The sequence below is a fragment of the Bubalus bubalis genome, chromosome 11, assembly GCF_019923935.1.
Source record: "Bubalus bubalis isolate 160015118507 breed Murrah chromosome 11, NDDB_SH_1, whole genome shotgun sequence".
NCBI lineage: Eukaryota > Metazoa > Chordata > Mammalia > Artiodactyla > Bovidae > Bubalus > Bubalus bubalis.
In genome coordinates, this window is record NC_059167.1 from 52,449,051 (window position 1) to 52,466,054 (window position 17,004).

General features: G+C 39.6%; 1 protein-coding gene across 2 annotated transcripts in view; it reads left to right on the forward strand.

Moving 5' to 3' along the window:
- The window catches only part of FAM81A (family with sequence similarity 81 member A), an 84,080-nt gene extending 67,638 nt beyond the window's left edge, over positions 1-16,442 (forward strand). For both annotated transcript variants that reach the window (XM_025295701.3, XM_044925061.2), the window contains 4 exons: positions 463-569; positions 8,671-8,806; positions 10,369-10,564; positions 14,892-16,442. In XM_025295701.3, the coding sequence (XP_025151486.1) occupies positions 463-569; positions 8,671-8,806; positions 10,369-10,564; positions 14,892-15,016 (564 nt within the window). In that variant the 3' untranslated portion in view covers positions 15,017-16,442. The remainder of the gene's footprint in view (positions 1-462; positions 570-8,670; positions 8,807-10,368; positions 10,565-14,891) is intronic.
- The last annotated feature ends 562 nt before the right edge of the window (positions 16,443-17,004 follow it).

Genomic DNA, 17,004 nt, shown 5'->3' on the forward strand with positions numbered 1-17,004 from the left:
CACACTAACGGTAGAAATTCCAAGGTAAAAATGACTTCTATTTTGTGCCAGCAGGTGGAAGTCTTGGTCCTGGGCAGGAGCTGGGCTTGCTCAACAGAGACCTGTAGTTGAGTGCTCACTGCACGATGAATATTTTGGCAGTGCTGCTGGTCTTGATATTTTTTTTGGCTATGCCCTGCAGCTTGTTGGGATCTCAGTTCCCTGACCAAAGATTGAACCTGGACCACAGCAGTGAAAGCCCAGAATCTTAACCACTAGACCACCAGGAAATGCCCCTGGTCTTGATTTTTGATGGGTGTGTATAAAAGAAATGGAAGTAGAGAGATTAGGTGGACTCCTAAATGAATTTATTAGATTAGATTGAATTTAATGCCATGGATGAGAATACATGTCACTAATGTTTTTTGAAATTACCTCTGAAAAGGTTTGATATGGTATTTACAAGCGAAGTTTCTTTTCCAGATCTCTCAGCTTTTAAACAGAGTGGACTTGTCAATATCAGAGCAAAGCACCAAACTGAAGATGTCCCACAGAGATAGTAACCACCAGCTTCAGCTTTTGGATACTAAGTGAGTAATCAACTTAGAAAAATCTGTTATGGTTGATGTTCTTTATACTACAGTTTTTTCCCTTTTGATTTTTATTTATTGTACAAAGTGAAAACCATAATGGAAGTTCACAGGGAAAGTTTCCTTGTAGCCTGTTACCACTTTACCTTGCTAATTATTGTTTTTAGTGACTGGATAATAATCCATCTATTCATCCAATAAATATTTCTGGGCCTAGATGAACATGGCCTGGGTGCTGAGAATCTGAAGAACAGGCTTTGTTTTTACCCTTGTGGAGCTGATAGTCTAGGGAGTTGATGAATGTTAATGGAATAATCACTTACATGAGTGCATGCTATGTTATTACTAAATGGTGATATATGTTTTGAAGGAAAGATACATGGTTGCGGCAGGCTGATTAATGGTTCCTGCAAATATCACCATGTTCTAATTCCCGTGAATATGTTATGGCATTGTTGTTCCATCACTCAACCATTCCAACTCTTTGTGACCCCATGGACTGCAGCATGCCAGGCTTCCCTGTTCTTCACCGTCTCCCAGAGCTTGCTCAAACTCATGTCCATTGAGTCGGTGTTGTCATTCAACCATCTCGTCCTCTGTCGTCCCCTTCTCCTGCCTTCAATCTTTCCCAGCATCAGGGTCTTTTCCAGTGAGTCAGTTCTTCACATCAGGTGGCCAAAGAAACTTCAGTTTTAGCATCAGTCCTTCCAGTTGACTATTCAGGATTGATTTCCTTTAGGATCAACTGGTTTGATCTCCTTGCAGTTGTAGGGACTCTCAAGAGTCTTCTCCAACACCACAGTTTGAAAGCATCAGTTCTTTGCAGTCAGCTTCTTTATGGTCCAACTCTCACATCGATACATGACTACTGGAAAAATCATAGCTTTGTCTATACAGAACTTTGTCAGCAAAGTAATGTCTCTGCTTTTTAATATGCCATCTAGTTTTGTCATAGCTTTTCTTCCAAGGAGCAAGCGTCTTTTAATTTCATGGCTGCAGTCACCATCCACGGTGATTTTGGAGCCCAAGAAAATCAAGTCTGTCACTGTTTCCTTTGTTTCCCCATCTATTTGCCATGAAGTGGTGGATCAGATGCCATGATCTTTTTCACTCTCCTCTTTCACTTTCATTAAGAGGCTCTTTAGTTCTTCTTTACTTTCTGCCATAAGTGTGGTGTCATCTGCCTATCTGAGGTTATTGATATTTCTCCCAGCAATCTTGATTCCAGCTTGTGCTTCATCCAGCCCAGCATTTCACATAATGTACTCTGCATATAAGTTAAATAAGCAGGGTGACAATATACAGCCTTGACGTACTCCTTTTCTTATTTGGAACCAGTCTGTTGTTCCATGTCCAGTTCTAACTGTTGCTTCCTGACGTGCATACAGATTTCTCAAGAGGCAGGTCAGGTGGTCTGGTATTTCCATCTCTTTAAAAATTTTCCACAGTTTGTTGTGAATCACACAGTCAAAGGTTTAGCATTACCAGTGAAGCAGAAGTAGATATTTTTCTGGAATTCTCTTGCTTTTTCTATGATCCAGCCGATGTTGGCAATTTGATCTCTGCTTCCTTTGCCTTTTCTAAATCCAGCTTGATCACCTGAAAATTCTCAGCTCACGGACTGATGAAGCCTAGCTTGGAGAATTTTGAGCATTATTTTGCTAGTATGTGAAATGAGTGCAATTGTGTAGTAGTTTGTACATTCTTTACCATTGCCCTTCTTTGGGATTGAAATGAAAACTGACCTTTTCCAGTCCTGTGGCTGCTGCTGAGTTATGGCACATTAAATGGCAAATAGGAACTTTGCAAATGTGATTAAATTAAGGGTCTTAAGATGAGTAATGTCATCTGTATCATCATTATTGATGTAATCTTTGGAGTCCCTGTAAAACGGAGGCAGGAGGGTCAGAATCAGGAGAGAAGGCTATGTGACAATGAAAGCGGAGATTGTAGTGTGATGTGATTTGAAGGTGGGGAAGGGGGCCACAAGCCATGGAAGACAGGCAGTCACTAGAAGCTGAAAAAAGCAAGGGAATGATTCTCCCCTCAGAGCCTTCAGAAGGGACCACCTCCGCTCACACCCCAACTTTAGTCCAGTGAGACTGAATTTAGACTTCTGGCCTTCAGAACCAAAAGGGAATAAATGTGTTGTTTTAAGCCACCAAGTGTATGGTCATTTGTCACAACAGCTGCAGGAAGCGAATACAGTAGTGCTGCTGGGGTGAGCGGCAGAGGCCTGGTTGTAGGGCCTTCCTGAGGAGGTGGTGTTCTGAGTGAGAGCTGAAGAAAGAATGGCATTCACTAGCCCTTGGACTACAAGGAGCTCAAACCCATCAATCCTAAAGGAAATCAACCCTGAATATTCATTGTAAGGACTGAGGCTGAAGCTGAAGCTCCAGTACGTTGGCCACCTGAAGTGAAGAGCCAGCTCATTGGAAAAGACCCTGATGCTGGGAAGGATTGAAGGCAAAAGGAGAAGGGGGCGGCAGAGGAGGAGATGGTTAGACAGCATCATCAATTCAATGGACAGAGTTTAAGCAAACTCCAGGAGACAGTGGAGGACACAGGAGCCTGGCATGCTTCAGTCCATAGGGTCGCAAAGAGTTGGGTTTGACTTAGCGGCTGAAGAACAGAGTAAACAGTGCGGTGAGGACCCAGGAGATGGAAGAGCCTGTCGTGCGAGAAGTGTGGCGTGAGGGATATGCACAGTGCAGAAGGCGCTGGGACAGAGCCTGAGGGTGGGGAGTGAGGAGAGAGGGGAGGCAGGCCAGTGCACAGCACTTCACACTGTCAGGACTTGCTGTTTCTTTCCCTAGAGCAATAAGAAGCCACTGAAGGGTTTTAAGCAGATAGGGTGATATAGTCAATTTATGTTATTTTTTTAAATGGTCTTGATTGCAGCTGGAAGATGGATCACAGGGGCTGAAGCCGAGTTGTGGATTGGGGGCACCGTAGGCGTTTAGATGAGAGAGGTCCGTGCAGGGGGGCAGCTGAGCTGTCTCATTAGAACACTGTGTGGTGTTATACTTTGCACTGTGTTTCAGTGACACTTTAACCTGGATTTGCCCCCAATGAAATCCATCTGCTGCTCTTCTGCTCAATCATAGAACCATATACTTTTCCCTGTCATGAATCTTCATAAGCTTGGCAAATTTCCTGCCAAAGCAGAGCCCATAATGACCATATATGTTTATTTATGTATGTTTGTATTTGACTATTACATTTGTTAGAAGCTGACTTTGTTAGAGATTTGTGACAATTTTTTATTATCATTATTATTTTTGTGGCCACACCATGTGGCATATGGTACCTTAGTTCCCTGACCAGGGGTCAGACCCGTTACCCCTGCAGTGGAAGCACAGAGTCTTAACCACTGCACTGCCAGGGGAAGTCTCTGGAAATTTTAAATTAATCATTCTTCTGGTTCTTCTATCTCATTATCTCCATGCTTAATACCGCTTCAAGGTCATTAGTGATTTAACAGGAATTCCCTTACAGAAACCATGTTTCCTTTCCTCTAATTATCTGTACTTATATCATTCCTGAGTTATGTTACTCTTTCTCATAGATCCTACAAGCTTGCCAAGTGCAGAAAGATCTCCTGTCCCCTTCCTTCCATCCTACAGGAAGAAAATAAACATATTAGTTTTTTTTTTTTCTGTGAATTTTCTCCCTAGCAGATATTACTAGTCAGCAGACATGAACATCTTTATTTTTCTTCCTACAATTTAAAGTCTAGAAGTCTAGACACAAAGGCTGTTCATAGGGGAAAGGGTACTAAGCCTGGGGCTTGTGTGGGTGATAAAGACAGATTAGAGACCCAAAGGTAGAACCCTGGTTGAATGAACTAGGGAAAAAAAAAAAAAAATTCTGCAGAGAATTCATAAAGAAACTTACCTGTCTTAGTCTTGATTCTGAGTAGAAGTGTAAAAGATATTCCTAAAAAATTCTAAACCACAGTGCAACCTTTATGTGGATTTAGACTTAGAATTCACATTACCCAACCACTTTGAAGAAACCAGAATAGATATTTTATCTTAGAATGATCTCTGGTAGTAGCCTAAGATGCCTGGCAGAAGCAAATACAAATATGCAGTCTTCAAGGCTCCCCGCAGGCAAGTTAAGTTCTAAGGAACATAAATGTAAATTAGAAATTATAGACCAACACAAGGAAAAAAAAATCACATAAGTAATAAACTGAGAAGAAATCATAATTAGCAGAATCAGACTCCTAAGTACTGCATATATAGGAATTATTGGATAAAGTGGTTGTGTGTGTATATATGTATGTATGTGTATGTGTGAATATTCACACACACACTTTTTGAAAATATGACAAAGGAATAAGAGCTTACCAAAAATGAACAGTCAGGGAGATTTCCTGGTAGTCCAGTGTTTAGGGCTCTGTGCTCTTGTTGCTGAGGGCCTGGGTTCAATCCCTAGTTGGGGAACTAAAATCCCACAAGCCACATGGTGTGGCCAAAAAATAAAAAGTCAGAATTGACAACCAACCAAATTGGGCTTCTAGAAAATATAGTCATTGAAAATAAAATGTAACTTCCCTGACCAGGGAGCCTAACAGTGACCCAGGTGCCTTGAAGTCCAGCCTGTAACTCTACCTAGAAGTGGAACCTAGCCTATTACCCCCTTTTTTTGCTTAGCAGAGCCTTTGGCCTTGCCCTAGCAAGGAACCCAACAAACAACACTTCCTAAAAGCAGAACATGCGCTGTGACCTTACCTGACTAGGGAGCCCGGATGGCAATCCCACTCAACCACAAGCACAGCCTCCAGATTCACTTGACTTCACAGAACAGCTGGTGGCCCTGCCTGACCAGGGATTCTGGCCAGTGACCTTCCTTACCAGCGGTGCACAGCTGGCACCCTAGCCAACTGTGGAGCCTGAAGCCCTATCATGAGGGTCCAACCACCCTACCAGGGAACACAGTGACCCCACCTGACCAGAGGGAATGGCAGAGTTCAGTTAGTGGCTCCATTTGACTGTGCAGCCCAGCCAGCAGCCCCGCCTACGCTGCAAGTCCAGCCAGTAGAATCACATGACCGTTGAGCCCAGCCAACAGTCTCCCTCCACCTGTACTTCAGAGCATGGGCAATAGCCCTCCCCAACCAGAGACCTAACGGACAGATATAGAACATCTCATCCAACAGCAGCAGAATACATATTCTTCTGAAGTACACACAGAACATTCCCAGGATAGATCATATATTAGGCAACAAAATAAGTCCTAAGAAATTGGATCGAATCATGTCAAGTAGCTTTTCAAACCAAAGTGGTATGAAACTAAAAATTAATGACAGGAGTAAATTTGAAAAACTCACAAATATGTGGAATTAAACAACACATTCCTGAACAACCAGTGGGTCAAAGAAGATTAAAAGGAAGATTTTAAAAAATCTTGAAACAAATGAAAATGGAAACACAGCATATATAGACTGTAGCCCACCAGGCTTCTCTGTCTGTGGAATTCTCCAGGCAAGAATACTGGAGTGGGTTGCCATTCCCTCCTCCAGGGGATCTTCCCAACCCCAGGATTGAATCCAGGTCTCCTGCATTGCAGGCATCTGAGCCAGCAGGGAAGTCCACCAAAACTTATGGGATGCCACAGAGGCAGTTCTGTGAGGAAATCTGCAGTGTTAAATCCTTGCATTAAGAAAAAAGAAAGACCTTGAATAAACAACCTGACTTTATATCTCAAGGAATTTTAGAAAAAGAAGAACAAATTAAGCCCAAGATAGCAGGAAGAAGGAAATGATTAAGATAGACCAGAAATAAATGAAAGAATAGTAAACAACAGAAAAAAATTGGGGGAAAACAAAAAAAGTAATTGTCAAGCCAAACAGACAAAACTTTCTCTAGACTAACCAAAACAAAAAGAGGGTTCAAATAAATAAAATTATTAATGAAAGAGGAACTACTACAACAGACAACACAGAAATACAGAGGATCATAAGAGACGGCTACAAACAATTGTATGTCAACAAATTGGATAACTTAGAAGAAATGAATAAACTCCGGAAACAAGCTACTGAGACTGAATCAGGAAGAAACAGAAAATCTGAACAGACCAATGATGAGTAAGGAGATAAAATCAACAATCTAGAACCTCTCAACAAAGAAAAAGTCTGGGACCAGATAGCTTCATGAGTGAATTCTATCAAACATTTAAAGAAGAATTAATGCCAGTCATTCTCAAACTCTTCCAAAAAGTTGAAAAAAACACTTCCAAACTCATTTTATGAGGAGCATTATTCTAATAACAAAACCAGATAGACACTACAAGAAAAGAAAATTACTGACCAATATCTCTGATGAACATAGTTGCAAATGCTAACAAACCAATTCAACAGCATTTTAAAAGAATCATGCACCGTGATCAAGTGGAATTTATCCCTGAGATGCAAGGATGCTTCAATATATACAAGTCAATCAGTGTGATACATCACACTAACAGAATGAAGGATAAAAATGATATCATCTCAGTTGCAGAAAAAGCATTTGACAAAATTCCACATCATAATAAAGACTCCCAACAATTTGAGTATATTAATAGAATGTATCTCAACATAATAAAGGCACATATGACAAGCCCACAACTAACATAATACTCAGTGATGAAATTCTGAAAGCTTTTCCTCTAATATCAGAAGTAAGACAAGGATACCCATTCTCAGCACTTCTGTTCAATATAGTGCTGGAAGTCCTGGCCAGAGCAACTAAGCAAGAAAAAGAAATGAAAGACATTCAAAACAAAAAAAGAAGCAAAGTTATCCCTGCTTGCAGATATTATCTAATAGAGAAAACTCTAAAGACTCCCTCAAAGAACTGTTAGAATAAATGAATTCATAAAAGCTGCTGTGCTCTGTGGTCAGGCCCCCAGGTCAGGTGGGTCTCCACAGTTGGGCAGGGCTGCTGGCTTGACTTCCTGCCCATGTAAGACTGAGAAGCTTTTGTTTTTGATGGTATGACCAGGAAGTGTACTTATCACTTCAATGCATGTTCCATTGCCTGACTTAGTCATATGGCCACACATAGCTGCCAGGAGGGCTGATAAGTGTGGTCTTAACTAGGTAGTTGAGGACTCAGGTCACATCTGAGGGTTTCTTAATAGGGAAGAAGAGGAGAACAGATATTGCAGAGAATTGGGGACTTATACCACAGGCGGGGTATACATTTTATTATTTTTATTGTTAAGTCACATATATTCTTGTGTACTTTTATTGTTTTCATAATAAAAATAATTCAAATGGAGAGGCAGTGGGATGTTATTTTAAGGTATTTGGAAGGGGAGAGGACTATAGGAATGGAAATTTGAGTTTTTAAAAAATTCTCTCTTTGATTTAAACTAAGAAATATCTGTATGGGACAAGAGCAATTTGCAGAACATAAGAGAGAAAGGGATCCAGGCTCCAGTCCTGGGAGATAAGATGGAGAAGGAGGAAGAGTCCTGGGCAAGGAGGAGCCTAGAAGAGAGCCAGGCTACTGTGTCCTTTGAGCCAGGAGTGGCCTGGGCCTTTTAAGCTGCAGAGGTAGGCGCTTGGAGCGGCTCTGCATGTAACGCCTTGGTACGCACACTGCCAGGTCTGCACCGGTGGGAGTGCTATCAGGCGCTTTTCTGTTATATCCTCCTCTTCTCCTTCCTTCTCAATTTAGTGCCAAGTGCAATTCTATGAAAAAGGTAAACGTGTAATTCTGAGTGAACTGAATTTAATGCTTACATATTTCCAAGAGATTTGATAGAGACGGAGGTTGTTTGATGTCATTTTAAAGTTGTTTTATGTCTGTGCTAAGTCGCTTCAATCGTGTCCGACTCTGTGCGACCCCATAGAGGGCAGCCCACCAGGCTCCTCCGTCCCTGGGATTTTCCAGGCAAGAACACTGGAGTGGGTTGCCATTTCCTTCTCCAATGCATGAAAGTGAAAAGAGAAAGTGAAGTCGCTCAGTCGTGTCCGACTCTTAGCAACCCCATGGACTGCAGCCTACCAGGCTCCTCCGTCCATGGGATTTTCCAAGCAAGAGTACTAGAGTGGGGTGCCATTGCCTTCTCCGGTTTTATGTCTAACAGCTAATTTTTCTTATTTTAGATTTAAAGGTACAATCGAGGAACTCAGTAACCAGATTTTGTCTGCACGGAATTGGTTGCAACAGGAACAAGAACGGATAGAAAAAGAACTTTTGCAGAAAATCGATCAGCTCTCCTTGGTTGTTAAGGAAAACAGTGTAGGTATTGATGTTCAACCATAACATAATTAAGTTATTCGGTGAGACCTGCAATGTTTGAATAATACCTTGTAACATAGGTTTGATTTATTTAGCATTACATTAAGCTATTAATGGTTGTTTCTTGCCTTATAATCTCTTTCCATGGTTCATACTGATTCTTTGTTATAAAGAGACAGAGCACTTTGACTTGTTTTGGTTAACAACGAAAAATAGTAGAAAATTTCAGTACTTTCAACTAAGACAAATCCAAATCAAGACCTTAAAGAACCAAGCTGTCCAGCTGCATTTCTAAATAAAAATAGCAAATACATACTTCATCTTAGTTTTAGTTTCATGGTCTGGTCAAAGCCGCTTTGACTAGATTTCTCTCCCCAGACCCCTCCATCACATTATAAACCCAGCATGAGGGGTCACAGAGCAACATCTAAACAGAATCCAGTTTTCTTCCTTCTCATTTCACCCCACTCTCCTGTAGGCCTAAGGTTTGCAGAAGTGCTCAAAAACCATACCCAGAAAGCCTTGCATATATAGTATTCAGTATCAGTACTTGGAAAGCAAATGCTTTTTGATTTGGTTATCTAGCCTGACCTCCCTCTCCCTTCTCTTTTCTTGCACTGCTTCCTCTCCCTTGGACTTTGATGGAGCATAAGTGACTGGTGTAGGCTGCATCTCTGGCTCTGCTCTCTCTTGATGCCGAGCTGTTGAATTGCAGACTGTGCACTGGGCACATCACGAGAGTTTTGTTATGCTTTAGCCCACTTACAGCTTGGTATTTGTAGTCCTGCCCTCTAAAGCTTGCCCGCAGACCCAGATTCTCATAAGAACCAAGCATGATGGAGAGAAAAGGAAAGAAAATGTTCTATTTCAACTATTTCTTTACATGTCTCCATATTTTTATCAGATCTGCTGATTGATTTGTAGTCTTCTGTGTCTTTGGATCACTATTTTTACATCTGAGGTGGCTTAATAACTAACAAACTCCAGGATAATGGTGACTTTAATATGATAGAAGCTTATTTATCTTTCACATAAAAGAAGTCTGGGTATAGGGATTGCAGGGCTGTTATGGTAGTTCATCAATCCTCAGTGACCCATGATCTTTCTGGCTTAAGTCTCTACCAGTCCTAGAGAGTGACCCTTGCATACATAGTTCAATATGGCTGCTAGAGCTCCAGCCATTACATCTGAATTCCAGGAACAGAAGAAAGAAAGAAGAGGGTTTTTTATTTATGTCTCAGCTATTTTTGTTTTTTTAATTTTTCCTAGAAGTTGCCACATATGTTTATATTTATGTCTCATTACCCAGAACTTAATCATATGGCTATACCAAACTCAAGAGACAATAGAAAAGGTAATCTTTATTCTGAGTGCACTTATACCCAGCTGAAAACTGGAGATCTGTTATGGAAAAAGGGGAGAGTGGATATTGGGGTGAGCATCAAGCAACCTTTTTGATTCTGTTCTCTGCAGATTGTTCTTAAATGATATTATTATGACTGATGTGAATGCAATGCAGACTCTTTGGAGTAATCATGTGCCATTCTTATCATGGATCTCAGGGAGCCAGTGAAAGGGACATGGAGAAAAAGCTCAGCCAGATGTCAGCCAGACTGGACAAAATAGAAGAGAGTCAGAAGAAGAATATGGAGGTACAGAGGACAAAACAAGAGGAGGAGAAGGTGCATGGGCGGATCAGCAAGCTTGAGTTACAGATGACCGAAGACATGAAGGAAATGAAAGCCGAAGTTGATGCGGGTAGGTCAATAAGAAAACAGTTCTTGTGCTTCATTTTCTGTATGATCTAAAAGTCAACTAATTAGTATTCCCCTACAACTACCTACAGACCTGGATAACGGAATGTCCTTAGGTAATTTTCCAAGTAGAACTAAAATATTGCTTCAACTTCAAGGACATGAAGACAGACAGACCTCTAGAGACAGGGGAACAAACCTAAAATCGCTTAGCTTGCATCCATAGCTTCAGTGCCATCTGCAGATTCTTTTCTGACCATAGCCAAGGTCAGTATGCCTCAGAAATAAGCATATATCTTTGAGAGGCCTTTGAAGGCTTATTTTATACTGCTGGCAGTATCCCACCATGGCAGTGAATGGTATTCCTCTGCTCAGAAGCCCACAGGGCTCATTCTTCCACACTTGTTAGGAAGACAGTGTCAGAGCTGATTTCAAGCTCTAAAGTGCTGCCAGGTAAAGGAGGGGTTAGATTTACATTTTAAATATTTATGTATTTGGCTGCCCCTGGTCTTGGTGGCAGCTTGCAGTATCTTTTAGTTGTGGCATATGGTTCCCTGACAAGGAATTGAACCCAGGCCACCTGCATTGGGTGTTCGGAGTCTTAGCCACTGCACCATCAGGGAAGTCCCAAGCGGGATTAGATTTACACTCTGAACTCTAGAATACAGAACTGGGACCAATAATCAGAAGTTACCTGAATACATGTTATAAAGCAGAAGTGTCTACAGTTAGAAGTCTTAGAAAGACATGGGTGCTTTGTGAGCCTGGGAGTTCTTTACTGAAAGTATTTAAGTGAAGGTTGGTTGACCATGGTCAGGAAAGAGAAGACAGTCAGGTAGTATGGGAAGGGGAACTAAATTATCTCCTGATTCCTTCCTGTTCCTCTGGTTCTGTGAATTTTCTTCATGGAATTGTTCTATTTTGGCCACATGAGAAGAAAAGTAGCCCCATCCCAAGAATAATTTTGTTGTAACCACCATGGAGTCTCAAGAGTTGGGCACAACTAGACGGCTAACACTTACTTACTTATTTAACCACTGCAGGTTAATTTATTTTATTTAAAGAGAAGCTGCCATTAAATTTATGACTTTTAGAACTTTGTGGAGATAAAAGTGAATTTTCTTTCTTGGTCTTTTGGGCTAGTAGAGTATAATATTTGACTATTTCATTGGTGGTTAATGAGATGGTGATAAGAAATGCATATGAGCCTTTAAAAAATTAAAAACATTTACTTTTTCTTGTTATGAAAACAGATTTATTAGTGGAAAATTATAAAACACAAAATGTATTTTAAAAAACCCTTCTATTATCCAGAAGTCTTTTTTATGTATATTATCCTTCTATACATGTAGGATATATATATTAGTTTGTCTGTGCCACATGACTTGGGGTACCTTAATTATCCGACCAGGGATTAATCTGGGGCCCTCTGCAGTAAAAGTGTCCAGTCCTAACTACTGGTCTGCTAGGGAATATTTAATAAGTAATTTTTATACTTCTTTTTCTTGAATTGTTGCATAAAGAAAATTTTTTGAGAGAAAATTCTAAATTTGCTAAGGAAGGCAAGATAATTTTGACATTTATTTTAACACATTATTGACCAGGAGTTTTTTGTTGTGGCTGGTGATTTGTTATGTAAGTGAATACTGAAATGTCTTCAGTCTGTAATATTTGGGAAACAAAAAATGTATTAATACCTCTCTGGTAAATAAGATATTAAAAACCAATAGAAATACAGAATAATATGAATTTTATTGGGATTTTTTTTTCTATTTTGCTTTTTATTTTGAAGTAATTTCAAATTTAGAAAAACCATAAGACTAGTCCAAAAACTATACATCTTTCAATTAGATTCAGCAATTGTTAACATTTTGAAATTTGCTTAATGTATATGTATGTATGAATGTGAATGAATATAATTTTCCCTGAATCATTTGTGAGTAAGTTGCAGAAGCCAGAATACCTTTTTACCCCTTTATTATTTCAAAGTATATACCCTCAGAACAAGGACATTGTCTTTTTTAAAAAATTATTTATTTATTTTAATTGGGGGATAATTACTTTACAATATTGTGGTGGTTTTTGCCATACATCGACATAAATCAGCCAAGGACATTCTCTTAAACGATTGTGTTGTTGTTTAGTCACTAAGTTATATTCGACTCTTTTCTGACTCCATGGACTGTAGCCTGCCTGTTTCCTCTGTCCAAGGGATTTCCCAGGCAAGAATACGGGAGTGGGTTGCCACTTCCTTCCTCAGTGGATCTTCACAACCCTGGATGGAACTTTCATTTCCTGCATTGCCAGGCGGATTCTTTACCACTGAGCCACTGGGGGAAGCCCTAAACAAGTATACTACGATGTACTATTGACGAAGCATTTTTCAATATTCAGTTTTCAAATTTCACCATTGTTTCCTTTACGTAGCAAGCCATCCCCAGTCCAGGTTCTCATCCAGAATCACTTCATCATATTTAGTTACCACGTTGCTTATCTAGTCTCTCTTAATCTGGATCAGTTTCACAGTAATGTCATCATTAAAGAACACAGGCCAGTATTTTGTGAAATGTCCCACCATTTCAGTCTTCTTTTTTTAATTCGATTCAGGTTGTGTGTTTTGGACAGACATGCTGCAGAAGTGATGTGTCCTTCCCAGGGTTTTATCTTTCAGTACCTTAATTATATCCTGCCATTTCCTTCTGGCCTGCCAGGTTTCTGCTGAAAGATCAGCTGTTAAATGCATGGAATTTCCCTTGTATGTTACTTATTGCTTTTCCCTTGCTGCTTTTAATATTCTTTCTTTGTGTTTAACCTTTGTTAGTTTGATTAGTATGTGTTTTGGCATGTTTCTCCTTGGGTTTCTCTTGTATGGGACTCTTTTGCTTCTTGGACTTGATTGACTATTTCCTTTTCCATGTTGAGGAAATTTTCAACTATAATCTCTTCAAAAATTTTCTCATACCATTTCTTATTCTCTTCTTCTTCTGGGACCCCTATAATTTGAATGTTGGTGCATTTAATATCTTACCAGAGGTCTTTGAGACTATCCTTAGCTCTTTTCATTCTTTTTACTTTATTTTGCTCTTCAGCAGTTATTTCCACCATTTTATCTTCCAGCTCACTGATCCATTCTTCTGCTTCAGATATTCTGCTAGTGATTCTTTCTAGAGTATTTTTAATTTCAGTAATTGTGTTGTTTATCTCTGTATGCTAATTCTTTAATTCTTCGAGGTCTTTGTTAATTGATTCTTACATTTTCTCCATTCTGTTTTCAAGGTTTTTGATCATCTTTACTATCATTATTCTGAATTCTTTTTCAGGTTGTTTGCTTATTTCCTCTTTATTTATTTGGACTTCTGTGTTTAAGTTTGTTCCTTCAATTATGCATTATTTCTCTGCTTTTCATTTTTTTAAAAAACTTACTGTGTTTGAGGTCTCTTTTTCCTAGGTTTCAAGGTTGAATTCTTTCTTCCTTTTGGTTTCTCCCCTCCTAAGTTTGGTGCAGTTTTGTGTAAGCTTCACATAGGGTGAGATTTGTGCTGAGTTTTTTTTTTTTTCCTCTGATGGGCAGGGCTGAGTGACATGGTAATCTTGAATGCTGATGATTGGGTTTGTATTTTTGTCTTGTCTGTTGTTTGGATGAGGCGTCCTGCACAGGGTGCTACTGGTAGTTGGGTGATGTCAGGTCTGGTGTTCAAGTGGTTTCCTTTGTGGGAGTTCTCACTATTTGATACTCCCTAAAAGGTTAGGAGTTCTCTGATAGTCTAGGGTCTTAGAGTCAGTGCTCCCACTCCAGAGGCTCAGGGCTTGATCTTTTAGCAGACTGAAACTGAAGGACTCTACTTCCAGTAATGATGTCATGAAGCAGTACTGAAATCCCTTCTCCAAAATCAATGTGAAGAAAGAAGACCATGAGCATCCTACTAAGGGAGACACAGAATTTAGCTTCTTGAGTCAGAGAGCACTTAGGTGCAGACAGCACTGAGGTGGTCTATCTTAGCGTGCAGAGCCCAGGCTTCTTTCCAGGGTTTTCTCATCAGGGGTACGTAATGTTGGATCCTCCCAGTGTTGGTGAAGATAGCTTTGACCCTTGGTTAAAGTGGTGTCTCTCATATTTCTCTATAGTAATATTTCATGTTTCCCTTTATATCTGTAGGGAGACACTGTGAAACTATGTAACTATTCTGTTTCCCATTAAACTTTTATTCCAGTACTTTGAGAATCTATTGATAATTTTTGCCCAAATCAAGCAGTACTATCTGCTATAGGATTTGATGCAGCGTTGTTGTTGTTTTAATATTAACTCTTGTGAAATTTACCCTTTCTTAAAGGGTTTACCGCCATCTATGAAAGCATAGGATCCCTCAGGCAAGTTCTTGAAGCCAAGATGAAGCTGGACAAGGACCAGCTACAGAAGCAAATCCAACAGATGCAGAAGCCAGAAGCTCCCATGTGAAGGGACTCGGGACATGGACCTCAAAGGTGGTTTTGCCAATGGGGCCAGAAGCTGGATACCTCTGTAGCCAGGCTGTCACTACATTCAGGATTGTTCTATTCATGGTGTGCATGTGCCAAGAAATGTTTTCATGGGTCTAAATGTTTACCTTGAATCTTGAAAACACTCCTCTTTAAAAGGATTACATACAATTTTTACCACTTTATTCCACTTACCTAAATTCAAGCGATATCCTCCCTTCCCTGGATTTTAAAAGGCTTTTATCCCTTTCATTTTATGAATGAAAAGACTTAGCAGTTTCCCTTTGATTCGTGATGCTCTCTAGCCAAGACTTTACTCTTGAAAATGTCATGGTGATTTTTTTAAATTAAGAAACTAATGAATCATCTTGGGAATGTGTTGCTCCTCACTAAATTTAGAGAATGTTTTGATGGATTAGAATTCAACCTTTGAGTCAATATTTGGATTTTATTATTGTTGTCTGTGCATTTCTTACATTGGTTCTCTTCTTGTAAATCTTCTGTCTTTTGTAGGGGGAGGGGATTTAACATTTGGGAAAAGAATCTACCACTTATGCAGTGAAAATAATTTAAAAATTGATAACTGCCATATAGATTACAAATTAAAATGGAAACTTAAGACAGTTACTAGATAATGCAAGGCACAATTATCTGTATCAGCCACCTAGTTATACCAGGTTTTAATACTGAAAGCTTTTTCAATTATCCACAGCCTATATAGTGATAGCCATATATTCAATAATGGAATGGTGGTAATAGTGTATTACATAATTGATTGTTCATTAATCATATGGGATGTGAAAAATTTTAAAGGTTTTTGATCTCTTCTCTAAAATTTTCCAAAATTGGCACAGAGTGCTAAAGGTTTATATACAATTATTGTAACTGTATTCTTGTGCCTTGGTTTTATCACATCAGTGCACTGTACCCTATAGAAGTTTTGCAGACACAATAGAAGGCACAACAGCACATCAGAATTATGATGTAAAAACGGGATCCTATGTATTTTTTAAATGTTTTAAAAATTTTATCACTGTTAAGATGTTAATCATTCAGTATCATTAATGGAACAGAAATTCATACTTTTGTATGGTCAGAAAATCAAATTGATACTGCATTTATAACAATGTCAAGAAATGTTCATTTTGAGCAATTTCGTAGATGATGGGTGTTTTTTTCAATCGCCATATTTGATTAGTCGTTGGAAATTGGCACCAGTGGTATCTGTTCACCTGTACATGTAACAACTAACAGTGAGACACGTGCCGTTCCGAACTGTGAGGGTACCCAAGAAAAAGAAAACAGGAACACTTTGAAAATTTTAAAAACTGTTTTTTTGTCTGCCAAGGACTCAGGAAAATTAAAGCATTTTCTATTTTAGAATAAATCATGAATGAAATCTGTAACTGGCTATTACTGTTTACCCATATAAATTATGCTGCTAAAGTACATAATAGTTTACCCTCAATGGCTTGACAAAGTTTTTTCTTTTTAATGTGTACCTGAGAAGTCATACAAAGAATATGTCATCCAACATATAGTTCCTTATTTTGTCACAAATCTTCCCATCTCTATTCAGGAAGACTGCTTCCACTTAACAATGAAAAAAAAAAAAAGTTAATGCTCTTTTGCAATCAGAAAGTGAGTTTCTCTTTGTGATCGAGTAACTGTGTTTATACAGTTCTCCTGGTTTAAGCACAGACCACAGCACAGACAGCCTTGGCTCCTCAAGCATCTTTCTCCTCTGGGGGCCCCGAGGAGGAGGAATCAGCACATGTCACACCTGGGAGGAGGGGAACTGGCGGGACTAAGGTCAAGGGGTGACATGACCAGGTGATGCTTCTGTCCCCTGTCGGGAGTTCGGCGGGGATTCTCCCCTCTGGCTGATTGAAATCACCTGGGCACTTCAAAAAGCTATCCGTGCCTGGGCTGCTCCCCCAGACCAGCTAAGTCAGAACCTCTGGAAGG